The sequence below is a fragment of the Phascolarctos cinereus genome, unplaced genomic scaffold (genome assembly GCF_003287225.1).
Source record: "Phascolarctos cinereus isolate Bilbo 61053 unplaced genomic scaffold, phaCin_HiC Scaffold_4;HRSCAF=312, whole genome shotgun sequence".
In the NCBI taxonomy this organism is placed as follows: Eukaryota; Metazoa; Chordata; class Mammalia; order Diprotodontia; family Phascolarctidae; genus Phascolarctos; species Phascolarctos cinereus.
In genome coordinates this window covers 250,674,227-250,697,169 of record NW_027555847.1, presented here as the reverse complement: position 1 = coordinate 250,697,169, position 22,943 = coordinate 250,674,227, and the positions used below count along the sequence as shown (strand labels likewise).

The 22,943-nt window shown below is 38.6% G+C and overlaps 1 protein-coding gene across 1 annotated transcript; it reads right to left on the bottom strand.

The window, feature by feature from the left end:
• CHMP5 (charged multivesicular body protein 5) lies at positions 1–21,276 on the bottom strand. Its single transcript, XM_020967384.2, has 8 exons — positions 21,103–21,276; positions 16,387–16,491; positions 12,466–12,512; positions 9,742–9,835; positions 9,591–9,662; positions 6,063–6,171; positions 2,876–2,988; positions 1–1,293 (listed from the first exon to the last, which is right to left on the bottom strand). Exons 1-8 carry the CDS (start codon positions 21,169–21,171, stop codon positions 1,243–1,245), a joined length of 660 nt encoding a protein of 219 aa, XP_020823043.1. The 5' UTR covers positions 21,172–21,276; the 3' UTR covers positions 1–1,242.
• Positions 21,277–22,943: the final 1,667 nt, after the last annotated feature.

Below are 22,943 nucleotides of genomic sequence, written 5' to 3'. Positions count from 1 at the left end.
TTTATTCAACAAATATTTATTGAGCACCTATATGGTAAAAATATTTTGTTTGTATAGTACTTTACAAAGAGTGTCCATATGTTACTGAACACATATGTGAAGTGGCACAGTATGATGGAAAGAACACTAGATTTGTGGTTAGGAGATCTCAGGTTTGAATCCCAGCTCTCCTACTTACTATTTGTGAGACCTTGGGCAACTCACTTCACTGTTCTAGGCGTCAGTTTTCTCATCTGTAAAATAATGGAGTTATACTAGAAAATCTCTAAGATCCCTTCCAGCTCTAAAATCTACAATCCCATATTAATTCATTTAATCTTTGCAACAACTGTAAGACAGGTAAGTGACTATGATGACCACTATGCTGCACACAAGGTGACTAAGGCCCAGATAAATTGACTAATCCAAAGTTACCCAGCTGGTCAGCAGACCTAGGGTCTAGGTCTTCTGCCACTCAATCTAGTGCATTTTCTACCATACTGTCACTGTCCACGACACATTGTCATTGGCAAATTTTGGTTTTTAGTGGAGCCTTTACGTTGAAGGAAGTGTTATTATATCCTTTTTAAAAATATTTATTGAGTATAAATACATTTAAGTGTTAGGATGTAATTTCATTAATGATTACAACTCAACTATAATACTGAGGAAACCTTAGAATTAAAACTTTATCCAGGTTTAAGACAAAAAGCATAGGAAGAAAGCCAATGTAAATATTGAAAACAGTGATGATTCACTGACGTGAAGACACAACAAAACCTACATCTCAATTAAAGACATTTTAAATTAGTGCCTGATTTCACAATGGTATATATATTTGAACTATTTTTAGAATTATAAGAATGGTCCAAAATAGTTTAATAATCTTGATAAGGAAGTAGGCCTTATAAATACATCACTTCTTTTATCAAGCTATCAGGAAATTAAAGAATTTAAAGAAATCACATATCCTTGGTTTTAATAATTTCAGAAATAAAATATAAATAAATGAAAACAGAAGTCCTATACAACCACCAATATTTTACAAGTTTTTCTTCCTTAAGATGGAAGGAATTTTAAAATCTTACATAAAGAAAGTTCCTATTAAATGAATCAGTTCTCTAAATGAAAAACATTAGTGTACTAAACTTTTTCAGGAAAAGGAACAAAGATATGCAAATTGATTACGGTGACATTGGAAATATTTCCCAGTTTTCCATAATGTGTGTTTATTATACATAACATAGTGTTAAAGACATAGCTCTATGTAGCTGGGATCTGTGGCAATCCAAATTCATCCACCAGTACACCATCCTGAAGGGGGAAAAAGAGCTCTTAATATCACACATATAAAAAATTTATAACCAATCATTAGCAAAAAACTTATTACCAAAGTCCATCAAACAAAACAAACCCCAATTATCAGTAAAGAGAGAAACAAAAGAGAAAGCTTTTAAAGAAATGAGAAGAGAAATGGAAAAATGAAGGAACCAAGAAATTCATAGGAGGAAAAGAGAAGAAGACAGAGAAGGCTAGAACAGAGAACAGGGAAAAGAGGAAAAAAGAAGGAAGCACGAAAACAAAAGAGAAATATAGTTGAAAAAAGTGGGTATAATAGTTTAAAAGAGAGAAAAAACTGGGGAGAAAGTCTTTTTCTCCTAATGTAATTTTCTTATTTAAATTTATATGTATGTGTATGTGCATATGTTTATATGTGTAAATTTTATGTATGTGTACACACACATACACACACACACACACACACACACACACACACTCTTCACTTCCTAGTGAAGCACATTCCTTTCTTGGTCTCTTGAATCACTCTGACTTAACTCATCTAAAGTGAAGATACCTTCACTAACACACTATAGTAGACAATGACATATTGTAATATTTCTATTAATGATGAGTGTAGATTCCAGTAATTCAACTTGTACACAATGTTGGAACAGGGGAAAGGTCAGGAGGAAGAGGGGCATGTTATACTCATGTGCCAGAACAGAGAAAGCTTTAGGTCCTGGAAAAAGCCAGGATACAGCTTCCTCTCCCTCATTAAGAGTTAGGCTTTTAGGAGTCACAGGTAGGCCTGTCCTCCCTGTTTATCCTATATAAAAAGGAAGAAGGAGTTGTTTTCAAAGACTGATAACTATTCCTATGCCTCTTGATTCTCTCCCTTGGGGGGGAAAAAAGCCAACTAAACTCATAGTATATTAGGTCCCTCCTAGCCCCTCTTCAATTCTCACCACCTGACTGATGATGTCTTGAAATACTTCAATACAGAACAAAGTCTTTTAATATACAGAAATTAAAGGCTTTACACACAAATAGCATATTAATGGGGAATTTATATACACTTAAGTGCAATCTCTTCACTATTCCATAAGTGTAAATGGCTGATATAAAATGAGAGGCAGCATAATGAATAGTGGAAGGACCTGGATTCAAAACTAGCTCTCCCACTTATTGCCTGTATGTAGTCTGTGTTCCTATGTAAAGGATTTGCAGTTATCAAAGACAACTCAATATGGGGGAAATAATTAGCAAAGTAAATCATATTTAAAACAAATTATATCAATAGTTGGAGAAAATATAAAAATAGATGTCAAAAATTGACATCTATTTTATGTTAACTTATAAATGTTATATGATGATCATGATAACATGGACTGCAGCGTTTACTGGCCAGCAGTATTTCTATATCAATATGCATCATCTGTTGGACTACACTTATATTTCACTGCAGGAAAACTGGATTAAGTTAAAACTGAGCTTAGAGGAATAAGGACCGTTAACACTTCTTCTCACCTAGATACTTCATAAGTGCCTTTCAAATTCTCATGGCTGAGTGTCAAGAATAAAACCTTATTTTCCTATCAAAAAACAACCTTCTCACCTTGTTTTTTGCATCACTGGGAACACCTTCAGGAATTGCTGGTGCAGATGCTGCTTCATCTAAGTAAGAGCTGTCTTCATCAGCTAAGAGCTCATCACCAAGTGCATCCAATTCTGAAAGAAAACCAATGAACTCTGTATTAACTAGTCAATTTTCTAGGAAAAATATATTTGAGAAATTAGACAACCAAAATGCCAAGAAAATTAATGGCATTTTGGTAAGTGTGAAAAGGCGTAAGAAATTCCTTTGGTTCATATATGTTAATTCATTTGTTGAACTTGTCTTCTTAGTAGGAAAAATTTTTTAAAAAGCAGCATGGGAAAGGCCAGCAGCATGTTGCTGTGGAAAAGAGGACTTGGTGGAGTCAAAGGACATGGGTTCAAGTCTAGCCTCTGCAACTCACTATCTCTGTGTGATCTTGGACAATTCACTTGCCCACTTTGGTCTTAGCTTTCTCCTCTATAAAATGAGGTTAGCTTAGACCAGAAGTTCTCAGAGTGTGATCTGGGGACATCTACAGGTCCCAGAGACCCTTTCAAAGGGTCTGTAAGGTCAAAACTATTTTCATAGTAACACTAAGAAGTTTTAATTTCTAATACAGTAAATATCAACGGACATAACCCACATAAACAAAAGCTCTTGGAGGGAAAAGAAATTCCTCATTAATTCCTAAGAATGTAAAGGGAGTCCTGAGACCAAAAAGTTTGAGAACCACTGTCTTAGTCAAACTGAGGTCCCCTGCAACTCTAAGTCTATGAAATTATAACCAATGTTGGATCATAAGAACAGTTTTACAGCTGGCCAGACCTCAGAGTTTATCTAGGTCAACCCCATCATTTTACAGATGAAGAAATTGAGGACATGAAGATTAAATGGCTTGCCCACTGTCACAATGTTACATACATTATGACTAGGCCCCATCCTGATGCAGTTATAACATAATTGACAATTAGACACACAAATCCTTTCTGTTCCCTACCTGAGTAAAGAGAACCTGAAAACCAGATAAAAGTGTTCCATATTGGATGGCACTCATTTTTCCGGCCAGGGACTATGGTACAAAGTATTACTGAGGGAGTGGTACAGTCTTGAGCAAAAGTGTCAGACATGCAGTCTGCACCAGATTAAAATGTAATTGGGAAATATTCAACAAAATAAAAATACAACAAAATATAGACAACTTTATATTTTAAAATTGTCAATCTGCAGCCCATGAGGATGGTTATGTATAGTCTAATGGCCTCCATTTATATTTGAGTTTAACATGACTGGTATTAAGGACACCCTCATCTGCCAATTAATGAAGGGAAAAGGTGTTGGGAGGAATGAGACATATCTGTATGAAATCAATTCCTTGTAAAGAACTAATTTAAGTTTTTATATTTTGTATTTTGGCCAAAGGAAACACTTTATGTTTATAACTTGTTTCCTATGGAACCAAGTAATAATCACTACAGTATTATTTCAATTAATGTCATTGTTAATTAAATGACTTTATATGGTTATCTTTTACACTTGTGGTTACGTTTTCATGTGTATATTTCTTATTTTCTCTACTAGTTGGTAATATCTTACAGTAAGTGCCTTGTGGATCTGAAATCAGGACCTTAGTTTAAAAGTTTGCTCTGCCAATTACTTGGGATAAGCAATAATTTTGATATAGTTTCATTTTATGATGGTAAAGATCATGCATGTGTGCTTCTACTGCCACTAGGCTGACTCACAATATCTGACCCAAAAGGAAACTGGATTAAGCTGGTTTCTCCACCTTAGTTATAATTAGTTCTCACTCAGACAAGTGCTGGATTTTGTACCATACACATGTGTTTCATTACTCTCTTTTGTTGTACTTTAAATTCTATGGTCTTTAAGAACGGATACAATGCTGAAGAAACTTGCAAAAGTTGTAGTGCTTAAAAGAACAACTTTTAGCTAATACTGCAGCAGCTTTAAACAGCTTTCAATGTTAAGTCAAGTATTTTCAAGGATCAAACCCATAACGAAAACAGGACTATAGAAGCACAAAGGAAAGTGGTTAGAAACAAAAAACAATGTCCAGACCTGACAAAATATTGCTGCAAATAGTCTAATTAGTCCTTAGAAAACCAGTAAGGACTTTCTGAGGGGCCTGGAACTTAAAAGGGGTGATACTGATTTCTCTACAGCAAGGCTTCTTAACCTGAGGTCCATTATCTTTTTTAAAAAATTATTTTAATTAAAAATTATTTTGACATTTCAATATAATTGGTTTTCTTATTTTATAGATTTAAAAACACTATTCTGAGAAGTTCACAGGCTTCACCAAGCTGCCAAAGGGCCTAAAGCACAAAAAAGGTTAAAAAATGGAGTTCTAAAGTATGTCATAAGCTTTTTTTTTTTTTAAGGCAATTGGGGTTAAGCGACTTGCCCAGGGTCACACAGCTAGTAAGTGTCAAGTGTTTGGTCAGAGGCCGCATTTGAACTCAGGTCCTCCTGACTTCAGGGTGGGTGCTCTATCCACTGCACCACCTAGCTGCCCCATCGTGCCACCTAGCTGCCTCTCATAAGCTTCTTGAAGTTGGTAGAACAGTGAGATGACCAGTTCGGAAAAAAAAAATCACTGCTAATCACTTTTATGAAGAAAAAACATTTGTTGTGGACAAAACATTATGAAAAATCAGATAGAGAACAGGTTAAAAGAAAGAATGAAGTGTGGAGTAGAATGGTAAAGGAATCCAAAGAAAAAGGAAAAACATTGTATAAAACAATGGAGTTTGAAGGGCTAGAATTTCAAATGTCTTACTACCCTATCCAATACAGGGATCCCTCTGACTGAGGCTGGTCATCTATGCCTCTTTCCATAGTATTTCTTTTTTTTCTTTCTGCTTTACTGATTCTAAAGAAAAGGGAATTGAAGAAACAAAGAGACAGGAAAAAGAAAGTCTCTCCTTCCAGAAAAGACAAGAATGGAAAATGTATGAACACCACCCTGAAGGTTCTCAGCGACACCTGCCTCCCTAATTCTTCCTTGTGAGTTTCAGTTAATGAGAGCTGCTAAATGGAAAAGATAACTAAAATTCCTGACATTTCTGTTTCATATTCTCTTTTCCTTGAATTATGTCATAATTTTTGCCTTTTCTTATGGAAAACTGGCAGTCCCAAGCACTGAATGGAAAGGACCATAAACAATCGGATCTCTGTTACTCACCCGCCTCTAAGTCATCTTCATCAATCTCTGGGGTTCCATAACTCCGGCTCAGCGCTTCTTGGATTTCATTTGCATCTTCCATCATATCTTCTAATTGGTCTTGTATATCCTAAATGAATTTTTTAAAAAGCACTGACTCACATATTATTTTCTTTTTCTGTACCCTCCCCCTCCAATTTTGAGGAAATGATCAGGCTTTGGTTATTAGCAGCAGGAGGAACTACGCTAAGAGCTTGTCTGGAGAAGTTAAATGGTCAAGGAAGAAGAAATTTAATGGGAAAACTGGGAGAGAGGCAAAGCCCCAGAAAAACTGTTGGTAGAAAATAAAAGAGAACATCGGATTAACAGTGCAGGAAATGTCATACACAACAGCAACAGACAGCTTTATTCACATAATTCCTGCCTCTTTTTAGTAACAAAGAATTACTTAAAATGGGAGAAATGTGTGGGTAAATATGCTAATTTTTTCTTTTAAACTTAAGAGTCTTCCTCAAACTTTCCGTAAGAGGAGACTTAGATAAACATATAAATTAAGTAAACATCTCTACTGGCAACCCTTGATTATCTAAGTTAATGGATGAAAGCAGGAGTTGAATAATTGCCAAAAAAGCAACCCATTGCCACTGAAGGCATTAGGAAATGAGGAAATCCTGTTACATAGGCAAGGAGAAGTGTGAAGCTCTGCTGGATGGCACTGATGAAAGATAGAAAGTGAGGCTCCTATTAGGTCAGACTTATTAACTGTTTCTGTGCTATGGACCCCATTTCCAAAAATGTTTTTAAAAGCATAAAATACCTAAGATTACAAAGGAAACCTATTGTATTAAAAGTTATCAAAATACTAAAAAGAACAAATTTGCAGATCCCTTGACTATCACAGTCCCCAGGTTAAGAATAACTATGTTTTGGGGCAGCAGTGGATAGAGCACTGGCCCTGGATTCAGGAGGACCTGAGTTCAAATCTGGCCTCAGACACATCACACTTACTAGCTGTGTGACCCTGGGCAAGTCACTTAACCCCACTGCCTAGCCAAAAAAAAGCAAAAAAAAAACCCTCCAACAAAACAAAGAATAACTATATTTTGAATGTATAAGTAAAGTGTCTATCAGACTGTACACCATCTTGGGGAAGAGAAGGAAACGGAGGATGAGAAAATTTAAAACTCAAAATCATATGGAAGTGAATGCTGAAAACTATAGATAAATCAATTATATATATAAAAAAAGTATAACTATGTTAGATGGACAGATGGAAACAGGTTCAGTAAAGGTATAGTGATGAGGGATGAGAGGAACTCAATCATCCCTAATTTGGTGGTCTGCATGTCTATATCAGAGCTGACCGCATTCTAATATCCAAGGCCAGAAATGAACAAAACTGAAATTCCCTCTAAGACTACACAACACAGCTGTCCTATACCTGGCCTTGAACTTAGATGTAAGCAAAGAATACCACACATGTAAGAACTGCTGCATTCAGATCTATTCTTAACCTGCCCAAGAGACTAAGAATTGCTGAAGGTTTTTAGTAGTAAAAATAAGCTATGCCAAAAAGAGTGGCACACAACCTTTAGGCTATTTCAGAGTACCCACACACCCTTTGCTCGTTTTCCCGTTTTAACTTATCCAGTTCTTGTGATATATTCCCACAACCATTGGTGCTTGTTAACATCAAAGTATGAAACTGGTGCCATTTTATCCCTTTGGAGATGTGATACAAAGCATTTCAAAACTAGTCCAAAATGTGTGTGGTGGTTTTAAAAAAAAAAAAAGGTAGAAAATAATATACACCAAGTTAAAAGAGAGAAATTGCTAGAGCCACGCTTCTGCATTTCTAAGTATCAATCTCGAGAGGTCCAATAGTATAAGTCCACTAAAAAAATTAGCTAACATCAAAGTAAAAGAGATAGAGAAAGAAATAAAAGCAGCAGTTAATAACAAAGAGAAACAGAGCAGGCAAAGACTAAGAACAAGAGGACTGTATAAAGAAAGTACAAAGAAAGCTAAAGAGATCTTCCAAACGCTTGGGAAACGTACTAACAACTACAACGGGCTCTACAGCCAAGGGACCTACAGGAAGATATGGAAAATAGCGCCCCCCTCCCAACCACAAAGAATTGGCAAAGACTTAAACGAACATAAAAAGGGGGGAAAAATAAGCAAGCCAAGACGGAGAAACAAACACACTAAAGAATGTGAACTAAAAGTTAGAAGTTCAAGGAGAAATGAGTTATACGTGTATAGAAAAAAGAAAAGGAAACAGAAGACCAAAAGAAATTTTAGAAAAATGAAAAAGTTTAGGAAAAGTAACAAAAATTAATAATGGGATTCAAAACAATACACACAAAAGCAGAACAAAGAAAATAAGATTCAAACACAGAAAGAATGACAGAGAGAAGATAGAAAAACCAGGTGAAACACAATTAACATGTCCATAGAAATATTCAGATAGAGGTAAACAAAAGGATGAGCAGAAGACAGCAGGGAAGCAGACAGAAGACACAGGAAAAAGGGAGCAAGGCAGGCAGACACAAGAGGCAGACAGATCTGTAAGCTGGTGGGAGAGAAACAGACAATGGACATTTGTGATCTAGCAGGCGGAAGAGAGGCAGAAAGATCATAGAACAAGTGAAGAGGGCATGGCACACAAAGCATGGGATGATAGATAAATACACCAGAGACACCAAAGGCTTCACTTTCTTTAAAACACATACTTAGATGGAAAGTATGACATTCTATTTTAATCTAGTCAATTTTACCATTTTAAGTATTTGTAGCAAAGGCTATTTCTTCAACAAACCTTTCCCTTGTTTAACCTATGTTGCAGAAAGTATACTTATGTACAGTTTATATATATATAAAGAGGTTTTGTGGAGATGGTAGAGGGTTTGGGGGGTAACAGTTAAAGAGATACTTTGGAAAAAAGCAAGTGTTTCTATAAGACTTAGAAAAAATAAAGAGTGAATGCTCTTTTTCCTTTACTGAAAGATCCAGCAAGGCTGTCCCTCTGCAGATACAGCATCAGAGTCTAGGGTGAGATTACTCTTACTGCCTTTAAAAATCTTCCTGTTAAAGCTAAGCAAAGAATGAAAACACTGACAAATTTCTACAGTCCCAGAAAGGAAGTCTCAACCCCTTCCAGTTAAGGAGCATACTGTCTTTTTTTTCCTTGAGGCAACTGAGGTTAAGTGACTTGCCCAGGGTCACACAGCTAGTAAGTGTCAAATGTCTGGTCTGAGACTGAATTTGAACTCAGGTCCTCCTGACTCTAGGGCCGGTACTCTATCCACTGCACCACCTAGCTGCCCCACACTGTTCTTTTTACAGATGGCTGCTTCCTTAGATGATGAGTTGAAAACTAAATTCTTAAATGAAAAAGGTTGGGAGCAACTTGAGTTAATATAATCACCCCATCCCTTCTGAAAGAAAATCCCATTTTAGTGATTTATTAAAAATATAGTTATTACTAAAAATATAAAGATTTAACACCAGTTTGAGCCATTCTGACAGAAAACAGCATAATCTCACCTCAATCTGGTCAATTTTGACTTGCTTGTATGCTTTCTTCATTTCTTTTACACCTAATTTCATAGCATCCACCTAGAAAGGTAAAAAATTTTAAGTACATGTGATGGTTCCAATAGATCTTAAAATTTATACAAATGATTTTATTTATTACCGTTGTTTTGGTGTCTTTCAATGACTGGATGGTATAATTTGCTTGTTCCATATTAAAAGACTGTTGTGAAAGATTGTCCCGTTGTTGTTCATACCTATTCACATTCAAAGAGAGAATGTTAAACACGAGTCAATATTGTGGAAGTCAGGAAAAAAGTATCACAATGAGTGCTGCTGAAAGGGGATGTCATCAAAGCTGGAATCAGAAGTCACCAGGTTGTCTGGTTATTCACCAAGATTCGGCAAAGCCTTGCTTTGCCTAATTCCCACAACTGCCAGAGGATCCTGTCTGTCAGACATATCAAATGATCACAATTCATCAAATCTGTAGTCTGCACAACCTCAACCTACATCACAGAGGTCAGTCTATCTTCTCTCTGCTCTGCTCTGGATCACAAGGAAACTTTGGTTCTGTTTCTGGAACTGCCATTGCCTGAGGAAAGTGATGCTCTTCAAAGACTGCTGCTGGCCCACCTGTCTTACTTAAGTCCTCACTCTACCACTCTCATACCCAAAGGGAGTGACTGCTTTTAGTATCTTTCTTATTCTCTACTTCTTTCATCCATGGAGCACCTGCCCTCTCTGGAAAGTATTTGAAACCCATGTCCAACCGCTAAAATCCCCTATCTATATCCATCAATCCTCACTCTTATTAACAGCAATGATAACAGCTAACATTTATATAGTACTTACTATATGTCAGGCCCTTTACAATTATTATCTCTTTTGATTCTTACAACCACCTTGGGAGGTAGATGTTATTATAATCCTCATTTTACAGGTGAGGAAACTGAGGCAAATAGAGGTTAAGTGATTAAGGGTCACATAGCTAGTAGGTATCTGAGGCTGGATTTAAGAACTCAGGTCTTCTTGTGCTCTATTCACTTTGGCACCTCATTGCCCCTCTGGGAACCTTCTACTATTTATGCCCCTTCCCACCCTCACCAGAATCCCTGCAGCAGTTCAGGCAGATGGGGGTGAGGGGAAGAAGAAAAGAGAGTTCCTATTGTGGTATAATATAAAGAGGAAATTTCTTTTGGGGGGTAGGGAAAGGAAGGGCCTAAAGGGATAACTAATAATAATAATAATGATAGACATTTATATAGTTTACATAGTGCTTTAAAATTACAAAATGCTTAAAATACAAAAAAAATTATCTCATTTGAGCCTCACATATTGTGAGGTAGTTCATTATTACCAGTTATTATTATCCCCATTTGAAAGATGAGGGTACTGAGTCTCAGAGGGGTTAAGTGAATTGCCTGCCCATGACCACATAACTAGTGACAGAGAGGTGATCTGAACCTAAATCTTCTATTCTCTATGCCTGCAATCTCAAACTTTTTGGTCTCAGGATCCCATTACACTTCTTAAAAATTATTGAGGACCTCAGCAAGGTTTTGTGTATAGGGGTTACATCTATCTTACTGCATTAGAAATTAAAATGTCTTTATTTTTATGACCTCATGTTACCATGAAAAGTCTTGTCCTCACAAAATCCCCGAAAGGAATTCAGAGAGTCCTACAGGTGTTCAGACTACACTGACAACTGCTGTCCTGTGCTACGCTGCCATAAGTTCATGCTCTTTCCAGCAGAAACTTAGACCACGTTTTTCTCACAGAAATAAAGACAGATTTCACAGTGAAGTTCAGCCATGCCACAGATTAAACAGGTACACTTGGGTTATCCTGAGACTCAGTGATATCTCTTTTTGGCAATGTTTCTATTAGAAATGTGTCCAGAGTTTTAATCAACCAACTTACATATGAACTTTTGGAATGCAACCAGTACATAAGTTTAAACAAAACACTTATCAACTTCAAACTATTAAACACTTAAATTCAATCAGCTAAACAAATTTCTTGTATTTTTCTTTTTACTGTTTATGCTAAAGGTAGACAAGGACAGCATGGGAAAATGAAAGGTACATTATAATCCCCAATCTTTATTTTAACTATTTCTATCAATTCCACCCTGGAAACTTTTACATAAAATTGGCTAACAAGGAGCAATACCAATTTTGCATTTTACTTCTCTCTTCCATTCTTTGATACTAATACAAAAAAGCAAGTGAATGCACAAAAGATGTCTGAAAACATGAAGATAAGAAAGGAGAATTTTTTTTTGTAGGCAATGGGGTTAAGTGACTTGCCCAAGGTCACACAGCTAGTAAGTGTCAAGTGTCTGAGGCCAGATTTGAACCCAGGTCCTCCTGACTCCAGGGCCAGTGCTCTATCCACTGTGGCACCTAGCTGCCCTGAGAATTTTTTTTTACAAACTTCATTATCTATTCAAACTAGATAATTAATAATTAACTATATACTAAAATGCTGACATCATTGAAAATAAAGAAGGGATGGGTCTATAATATGCAATTGGGATGGAGAAAATCCCCACAAAGAGTTGTACGATGTAGCCAATGGCAGACGCTATGGAGATACTAAACTTTCTGTTACTTTACAGTACTTGCAGGGGAAAAAAACCAGGTCATAGAATCATAAAGTTTAGAGCTAGAAGTGACCTCAGAAGATCATTTAGTCCAACCCCTTCATTTTACGAGGACAATGAGTAAGGTAATAAAGTGACTCGCCTCACATAACTGTATATGTAAATACTCAGTAAAATGAGAACGCTCATAAAATGTTAGCTAAAACATAAAAAAAGAAAAGTATTTTTCTTTATATGAAACAAGTTTGATTTAGGGAGATTATGGCAATAACTTACATTCGTTTCTGCTTTAACACTCTCAAGGCTTTCTGTTTTACCATATTCTGAAAGCAAAAAGAAAATTACACTTGAATTTAAAGAAGCTGAAAACTGACCCAGTCAAATTGTATAAATTGTACAAATTCTCCAATTTCACTCCCTGCTAGCAGAATTGTGGTGACACTAGCTCTTCCTCCACAATAAATCTGGGGATGCGCCAAGGCTATGTCCTAGTAGCCTCTACCATCCTCTCTTTACTCTTAATTCTTGGGGAGTTAGAATATTCATGGCTTCAACTATCATTCTTTAAGCAGCATAGACTGAAAGCTATGAATCCAGCCCAGATCTATCACTGGAGTTCATCTCTATCCATGTTACCTAAATGTCCTTGAATTCTATGACCCAAAACCAAACTCACCTTTGTGTTTACTCCCTATATATGTATATTCCCTATATATGTACTTATTGTCTCCCAAATAATATAAGCTCATTGTAAACTGAGATTATTTCATTCTTTGTATCCCCAGTGTATACAACGTAGTACCTGGATCTTCCCAATCAAAATTCCAAGTTGCCCCCATTAAACCATGCCCTCCCTAAACACTATTCTAACAATTCATTAGATTGTTGTTTAACCTCCTGAAATCACTAGTTCCATGGAAGTGAAAATTCACCTACCCTATAAAGTCTTAAAGGTAATAAGATAGTAGCGGGCAAGCCCAAGGCTCACTACTGGGGCAGAGTCCCAGTTCTCATCTTTACTCCAGTCAAACCTCTGGGTCAGAGATCATCATTTCCACCCTCTGCCTTTTGAGTCCTGCCCTACCCCGTCCTGTCTGTCCCTTCTTTCATCAGCGTCACCCCTTTCTCTTGGGCTTTTCCCTGGTCAATCAATCAGTGAGTATTTGTTAAGAGCCTACCTACTATATACCAAGTACAGTGCCAGGTACTGGGGATATAAGTTCAAAGAAGGAAACAACTCCTACTGGAAGGAGCTTACATTTTAATGGAGGAGACAACATATAAATTATGTACATAAACATTATGTATAAAGTATTTATGAAGACAGCATATAAAGCATATATAAGTATATATATAAGTGTATATATAAAATAAATTATTAATAAATTTCTTAATAAATATATTTATAAAAATATAAAGTTAATAAACACAAATACATATACAAAGTAGTTTTTTAAAAAAAGGTACTCTGGGAAGCAGCATTCTAGTGACTGAGGGAGCAAGGAAAGACTTCTTGCAGAAGATGGTGCTTAAGCTATGTTCTAAGGGAAGAAAGGGTCTTTGAGGCAGTGTAAAGAGGGGATCCTGGGCCGGTGTGATGAAAGGTACTGGGAACTGACTTGCTATAGATGAGAAACACCATTGTTCAGCTGGGTCAAAGGATGCAGGATTTGGAGTAGTGTCCAATGAGGCTGGAAAGATAGGTCTGGGGTCTGGTACAAGCTGAACCAGAGATTATATTTTATCCCAGAGGTAACAGGAAGCCAAAGGATTTAACTGAATAGGAGAGTCACATGGTCAGAGCTGTATTTAAGGAAAATTACTTTGACAGCTTGGGGAAGACAGACTGGAGACTTGAGGAAGGAAACTCATTAGGAGGATGCTGCAATAAGCCAGAGGACTTGAACTAAGGTGAACTATGTGGCTGTACGAGAAAATTGGTCAGATTTGAAAGAAGCTGTAAAGGTAGAAACGGCAAGATGCGACAACTGAGATATTTATTTCTCCTCATTTCTTACCTAGCTGCACTCCTTTAAGACTTATCTGACTGACTTTTCCATCACCCCCCAGGAAGCTCATTAGTGGGATAACCTCTTCATCCTGCAAGACCTCACCAGCCTTGGTACTCCACCTCATCATTACCCTCTGCCTCTCTGACTGGAGGGTGGGGCCAGGAACTTCAAACCTCCATTTAAGGAGAAAGGTCAGCTCAGACATCTCATTTCTCACTTGGCTGCACTATTCTGGGACTTCACCATGTCCCAAGCTGGCTGCCTTCTCCTCCCTCCTACCTTTTAGCTTCCTTTTGTGTGTTGTCTTTCCCCATTAGATTGTAAGTTCCTTGAGGGCAGGGACTATTTTTCTTTTTTGGCATTTGTATCCCCAGTGCTTAGCACAGTGCCTGGCATATAGCAGGTGTTTAATAAATGTTTATTGACTATTGATATGCAGGATAAGGAAGAGTAAGCTGTCAAGGGTAACATGGAGGTTATAAAGGTGGGATACTAGAAGGACGGTGGTGTCTTCAACAGAAAAAGAGAAGTTTGTTAGAGGAAAGGGTTTAGGAACAAACGGACATTTTGAGTTTAAGATGTCAGTCAATAAATTGCCTACTATGTGCCAGACCAGACACTGTGTTGAATGCTGAGGATACAAAAAGAGACAGAAGATAGTCCCTGCCCTCAAGGAGCTCACAGTCTGACAGGGGACACAACAAGCAAACAAATATATACAATAAATCATATTCAGGATACATAGGAAATAATTAACAGAGGGAAAGGCATTAGAATTAAAGAGGGGTTGGAAAAGGCTTCCTCTAGAAAATGGGATTTTAGTTGGAACTTAAAGGAAGTCGATGAAGTCAGTAGGTGGAGACTGATTGTAGGGAAGATGGCCAGGAAGAGAACTGAGGGGTCAAGGGATTGGAGATAACAATGTTGATGAAAAGTACGGTTTATTAGAATGAGGTGAAAGAGCCAATAGACTGTGGTCAGAAAAGGGGATTTCAGAATTCCTGAAAATGGAGGTAATACATTTGTGAATGACAGCAGTATGAAGGATATGACTATCTTTGTGTATGGCTGGGGGGGGGGAAGGAATAGCTCATGGAAAGTGAGCAGTTAGTTGTCTTCGAAGGAGAGTCAATATGTATGTTGAAGTCTCCTAAACGGAGGGAGTTGGGGAGAAGAGAAAAAGAAGAGGAGTAACCTGGAAGTCTGCAGACAATAGCTACCAGAATTTTGATTGGGTCGTAGATATAAATAGCATATCTCCTCCTCCTCAAAAGAAGAGAGGTTACTGAGCAATGGGGGTAAGGAAAGAAAGTGGCAGTGATAAGAGTCTCAAAGTAAAAAGTATTCGAAGTCCTCTGACTTGACAAGTAAGCCAAGGGGTGAAGGTGCAGTCAGTACTGGAAAGGGTGACTCTGGGTCATCAAAAGGGAGCCAGGTTTCAATAATAGCTAGATGGAAGGAATGGGTGAAAAAAAAAAGATTTAGGATGTTGCCTATGGAACAGGCATTCTAGAGAGCAAAGTGGAAGGGGTATGTGGTGGCTGGGTTGGAACTCTGAGATGGGAAGGCTGAAAGGGAGAGCTACAGAGAGGTGATAGTTAAATTCATGGGAGCTAATGAGGTTACCTTGAGTGTGGAGAGAAAGAAGAGAGTCTAGGAAAGATGCTTCAGGAACATCTCTTTTGTACTGCTCACTTATCTTTGAACTTTATTCCATATTACACTTATCTGTGTTTGGCTAATCTCCCCACTACTAGGTTGCAAGCTCCTTCACAGAAAATACCATATCTTATTCGTCTTTGAATTCCTCTAAAATTCCTTGCACATAATAGGCATTTAATAAATGTTTGTTGAATTTAACTCAGTTGTGTCCTCTTTATATGTTTCTACTGTAATTCTCAATAGCATCTATTACAATGCTTTGCTCCCCCTCCCAAGATATTTAAGTCACTTAAGCATTTAAAAATTCCTATAAACTTCACTAATGTGAAAATATGTTTAATGGGTACGTAAATGTAAAGCCTAGGTCAGATTGTGCGCCGTCTTGGGGAGGGAGGGGGGAAAGGGAGAAAACATTTTCAACTCAAAAGCATATGGAAAAAATAAAATAAAAAAAATAAAAATTTAAAATAAAAAAATAAAAATTCCTATAATACAGCAACTTCCGAAGCCCATTTCATCTTACCTTTGCAGGTCCTTCTCTCATCTTTTTTATCTGATCTTTATACTTTACTAGCTCTGCATCAAGTCTAGAAATTTTCTTGTCAATTGATTCTGCCCGGCTATCAACCTTTAGAAGGAAAAGAAAGAATAGTTACTTCAATTTAATACATAACTATGTAATACAGGCACACATGGGCAGGAGAGAAGATGGAAGAAAGAAAAGAGGAGAAAAGGAAGAGAACACATACACATTTAGAAGGGAGTGATAGATAATAATACCACCTTACACTGGTATAGTCCTTGGGCTTTCACATACCATATCTCATTTAATCCTCATAACTCTGAGATAGGTAGGACAAGTCTTATTATTCCCATTTTATAAGGTAAATGGCTTGTCTGAGGTCACAGTGACTAGTAAGTAGCAGAGTTGCTACTAATATCTAGGCTTTTTGCTTCCCAGTCCAATGCCCTGGCCCCTATATCTATGGAACTACAGATAATCTGTTTAAATTATGAAGTTGCCACTTTACTGCCCTGACGCTATACCCCTACCCTAGAATCACGGCTGCAAGGACTGCAAAAAGGTCATCTAGTTTAACTAATTTTTATGGATAAGTCATACAAATGAAGTATTCTCAATAAATAGTTCAAAGATTCATGGCTTTATCTGACATGGCTCTTTCACCCACTGACATACAGTGAAACAGAGAATCTCAATATTAGAAGAGACATCAGAGGTCACCTCCTACAACCCACATCTGGAAAAGAATCCCTCCAATAACATCCCCAATAACGGTCCTCTTGTCTTTGCTTGAAGATGACCATTGAGAGGAACCATCTAGGGCAGCCTATTCCACTTTTGGATAGCGTTAAGAGTGAGGAAGATTTTCCCGATATCTAGAGTAAATCTGTCTCTTTGTCCCATGGCTGGGCTCCCAATTCTAGCCTGGGGACAAGCAGAACAAACTGAATCTCTCTCTACATGAAAGCCCTTTAAATACTTGTAGACAGTTATCATATTCCTCTAAGTCTTCTCTTCTTCAGGTTAATTTCTTCAAACAATCTTTCTACAGAATGATCTCAAGGCTCTTTACCATCCTGATCACCCTACTCCAGGCACCCTTCAGATTATCAATACCTCTCCTAAAATGAGGCATTCATAATGCTCCGAAGGATGTGGTTTAACCAGAACAGAATACACTGGGGCTGTCACTTCCCTGATCTCCATAGGAGGCCTCTCAATGAAGCCTAAGGTTCCTTATCATTCTACTCATATTTAGCCTGCAGTTCAGTTCAGTAAAGCCTTTTAAAGCTTAGTAGATGGTTTTTGTGAACTGCAGTGCTCAAAAATCTTATCACCCATGGCTGCAATGAACTTAGGTTCACACTGGCATAACAGACATTCAGTCTGGTATTGGGCCCATAGCTAAAGCCTTTCCAACTTGGTAGGAAGTGACAAAACATAACATTTGGCTGGTCATTTTCAAGAACCCAGGGTTACCGCCACACTATAAAAAGGCATCAGAGAGTGGGACTTTAGTGGAGGTTCTCAATAAACACCTTGTAGTACAATTTTCACATCTCAGAATGATGAATGGTAACGTACTATGTTGTATTTTTTTGGGGGGGGTTTCAGGTAATTGGGGTTAAGTGACTTGCCCAGGGTCACACAGCTAGTAAGTGTCAAGTGTTTGGTCTGAGGCCAGATTTGAACTCAGGTCCTCCTGACTTCACAGCCAGTTGTCTATCCACTGTGCCACCTAGCTGCCCCTAATGTACTATGTTGTAAAAGATGATAGACAAGAGTCAGAAAACCTGAGTTCCAGGGCTGACCATGTTATTGCTGGTTGGGTAACTTTAGTTCAATCCCTTCATCTTTCTAAGACTCAATTTCCTCATTTGTGGGAAGCAAATAAGTGGAATAAAAATCTCTTCCCTGTATACTTTATAGGTTTATCGTGAAGGTACTGAGATGTAGTAGAAAGAGTGACCCTTGGAGTCAAGGGTCCTGAGTTCAATTATTTTTTGTTATTTTGTTACTAATTATCTATGCAAGCCTCTCAAAACCTCAGTTTCCTCACATGTGAAACAACATTTAGACTAGATGACCTCTGAGATCCCTTACAATGCTAAATCTATGAACGTGTAATAAACAAAAATGATGTGTACAATACCGTATATAACTATAAGGAATTATTATCAATGATGAAAGCGAAGGTATGTTTTCTCCTGAGTACAATGATAACTAACGCTTCCCATTTCAACAACAGCCATTTATTAAGGGCTTTATAAACACTCAGTTCCCCTAGTGGAGGAAATATGTAAAGACCTGGACAAAAGTCTTATAGGCTGATAAGGTATGGATAGGTTGAGATCTGCTGAAGGCAATATTCACCCAAACTGATAGGATCACAAATCTATAAAAGTATATACAGAATACTATAAAAGATCAGTAGTGTCAAACTCAAAACAGAAACCTAATGGGCTGCATATTCACTTAGAAAAGCACATATTAACATTATGTATGTTTTACTGTATTTTTTATTTTGTTTAAATATTTCCTAATTATATTTTAATTAGGAGTGTTAGCTGCATGTGTATTTGATATCTCCTTATTAGACCCCAAGATATAATGATGAAAATAAACATATAGGGCAGCTAGGTGGCGCAGTGGAGACAGCACCAGCCCTGGAGTCAGGAAGACCTGAGTTCAAATCTGCCCTCAGACCAGACACTTGATACTTACTACCTGTGTGACCCTGAGCAAGTCACTTAACCCCAATTGCTTTGGGGGAAAAATGGACACAATTCTTACCCTCAAAGAGCTTACAACATAGTAGCAGCAGAGATACAGTATGACCATGGGTAAAGGACTACCCTTGGGGTCAAGATGATATGAATCTAAGTCTGACCTGATATTTATTGTGACTCTGGGCAAGTCACTTGATTGCTTAGCGCACCTGGCAATTTTCTGAGGCTGTAAATGGTAGAACAGTTGCTGGTCTGCTTTGGTTGAGAGAGTTCCATACACTGAAGAAATCAGTGTGTTAAACAAAAGGGATGACATCTAGATTCTATCCAGATGAATTAAGTGCAAAGGTTCTGACCCATTTTTTTGTGTGCCATGGCACACACAAGTATATTTTTGACAGGTTTGGTGAAGCCCATGGATTCTTTGTAGAATAATTTAAGAATCATAACTGAAGGAAATGCTAAATTTCAGTTAGAGGTAAATGAAAATAAAGGTGTTTTTCACCCCATCCACCTTCAATAATCCCCTGAAATCCAAGATATGAAATCCCACCAGCCTTTGTATTAAATCTCATCACCTCTTTCTGCCTCTCTGATTGGAGGGTGAGGCTGTATACTCCAAACTTCCATTTGAAGTGATAGCTCAGCCTGGACATCTTTTCATTTCTCACCTTAGGATTTCTCAGACTTCACTATGCTCCCTGCTGGGTCCATGATTATATTGTAATATCCTTGAGGACAGAGACTGTCTTTCTTTTTTCTGTATTTGTATCCCCAGCGCTTAGTACAGTGTCTAGCACATAGTAGGTGTTTAATAAATGTTTATTAACTAACAATTGTTTATTAAAGGGGGATCCAAGGACCCCAGGTTAAGAATTCTTGCTCTAGACTAGAGCTAACTGACAGCTAGGAAGCCAGCTCCCAAATGGAGTCGGCAAGACCAGTTCAAATCCGGCCTTAGACATTTTCTTTGCCATGTGACCCTTGGGGCAAGTCACTTAACCTCCCATCTGTCTCAGGTTTCCTCGACATCATCTATGTTTTATTTTATTTATGTTGTTATCTTATTTATAACATCTATTTTATTGTATTTTCATTTTGCTAAGTATTTCCTAATTACATTTTAATTGTGTTGCGGGCCACATTCATGCTTGTTACCTCTGATTTAGACCTTGATATCCAGTGATGAAAATGGACACAGTTCTTGCTTTCAAAAAACTTACAACATAGAAACGGCAGGGAATCAGGTGACCAGAGGCAGTGGGCTGGCCTTGATGTCAAGAAGAACTGGGTTCAAATACCACCGGATAATTTATTGTGACCCTTGGGGCAAGTCATTCAACCTCTTGTCTACCTCAGTAGTCCTCAACTGCAACAAGAGGATAATAATAACACCTACCTCCCAGGGACCTCGTGAAGATCAAATGAGAAAACATGCGTGAGTCATTTGGCAAGCCTTTAAGCTCCACGCACCTAGACGTGTGCTCCTGTCAGCTACTATTGTCCCCAGATTCTACATGGATGGCTCCAGATTCCACACGGAATGAAGCGGGGTTCCTGCTCCCTCAGGGGCTGCTGACACCTTGGGCCCCTCCCCCTCGACCCTTTCCCGTAGGAAAGGGAAGTGGCCCCTGGAGGAAGGGGTGTGGGAGGCATCTCCCCCAACTCCCCAGGTTCTTTTCTTTCTCTCATCCCCCCCCGCCCCGCCCCCTCATTCTTTCTGGTCCCCACCATCAACCCATGCCCGGGGGTAAGACCCCCCTCCCCCTGCGGTTGTACAGATTCGCTTCCAGGGTCCCCGGATGGGGTTGGGGAAGGGGACGCAGCGCTGCCCCTCTCCCCCTCCCCCGCTGCCCGATCCCTCGGGATCTCGGGCAGATTCGCCCCCGGCATCCCGGGGGAAGAGGGCCGGGCCGGGGTCCCCGGCAGGTGAGACAAGGCAGCGGGGGTTGGGGGTCCCACTCGGCCAAGGTCGGTGCTAGCTCACCGTGCCGATGCAGTCGGTCAGGCTAGGCGGCGGCGCCTTGGGCTTCGCTTTGCCGAAGAATCGGTTCATTTTTTTCAGCTACGGAGAGTCTCAGCTGGGGAAGCGGAAAATTCCTAACAAAACCGGAAGCGAAACTACCACACTTCCTCCGCCCGCACCCCGGCCTCGCTGTCCTCGCCCCCTTCGGGCTTCCGCCCCGCCAGGGGGCCTGTTGCGCGTGCTCAGTCTGCGCGCCCGAGATGATCCGGGCGCCGCAGGATTATTTAGTCCGGGTTTTCCAAGCTACCCAGGGTCTGAGCGTCCCTAGTCCTGGAGATGCGAACACGACCGGGATGCAAAGGGAGTAGTTTACCTGGGAGAGAGAGAGATGGAGTCATCGGCGTGGTTCTGGGCTTAGGGAATTTGGAGCTGGAAGGCCCCCCAGACATCATGTAGTCCAGGCGTACTTTTTGACCTTTGTGCGTCATACATACCTTTAGTAGTCTGGTGAAGCCTAGGGAACCCGAGAGAATAGTGTTTTCAGATGTATAAAATAAAATAAAATGTCCAGGATTACGAAGTAAAGCAATTATATTACCCAGATATTAAAAAAAATTCTAGACTCTAGGTTAAAAATTCCTGCTCTACAGCTGTGAAAGATTTAGCTACTCTGATAAATATAATTCCAAAGGCTTCATAATGAAAAATGCTGTCCACCTCCAGAGAGAGAGAGAACTGATGAACTTTGATTGGAGATGTGTTTTTCACTTTATTTTTGCAACATGGCTAATATAGACAGATGTTTTCCATGACTTCACATGTATAATTGGTATATTGCTTGCCTTCTCAATGGTTGGGGGAGGGAGAGAAGGAGAGAATTTGGAGCTCAAAATGTTTTTTAAATGAAGGTTAAAAATAAATTTTAAAAAATTCCTAATCTAGTTCATCCTATCATTTCATGGACAGCTGTAAAAATGTTCATATTAGAACATGGTATGTTAAAAGTAGGAAGGAACTTTAGATGTTTGCCATTCTGTCCACTCCCTACATTTTTCAGATGAGAAAATTGAGGCCCAGAGAGAGGAAAGGCCTTGCCCTTTTGCACACACTTCCTCTTGAAATAAATATTTTGTAGTTATTTACTTATGTACCTACTATTCCTCACTCTTCCTTATAAGCTCCTTGAGAGCAGGAAGTGTAATTTTAAAAAAATTATATGCCTATTACCTATCACAGTGCCTAACCCATAGTAGATGCATAATAAATACTTGTTGAATTAAATAGGGAAACTGAGAAGCAGAGAAGGGAGATGACTTGCCCAAGGTTACACAGGTAGTATGGTGAAGAACCAGGGATCTGATGTCCTCTAACTTAAAATACTATTTCCATACTTTCCCTCTTTTTAAGAAACCCCATTTCCAATGATTCTCATGGGTATAAAGTAACATTTTTTTTATATTTCAATAAATGTACAACTGATACTTCTACATGAGACCACAGATTTACATAGCACTATACATAGACAAGATCTGAGTTGAATTTGACCTCACAATCCTATCTTCAGATTCATTGTCCCTTTTAAAATTTCTCTAAAGAATCGTTTGTGTGTGTTACCTCATCTAAGAAACCAAATGTGAAGTGAACATGAATCAAGTATCCTCCTACTCTAGTAATGATTTCATTTTTGCAATTGATATAAATGTTACTGACCTTTGGCCCACAGGGAATAGAGAGACTTCAGACTTTTGGGAAATCCACCAAGTCCAAGAGGCCAGCCCTCTTCTCCTCCCCTGCCCTCTGTTGAACAGGTAGATTTGTTCACTCTTTTAGTTCCTTGTGGGCACAGCCAAAGGTCAGTTTTA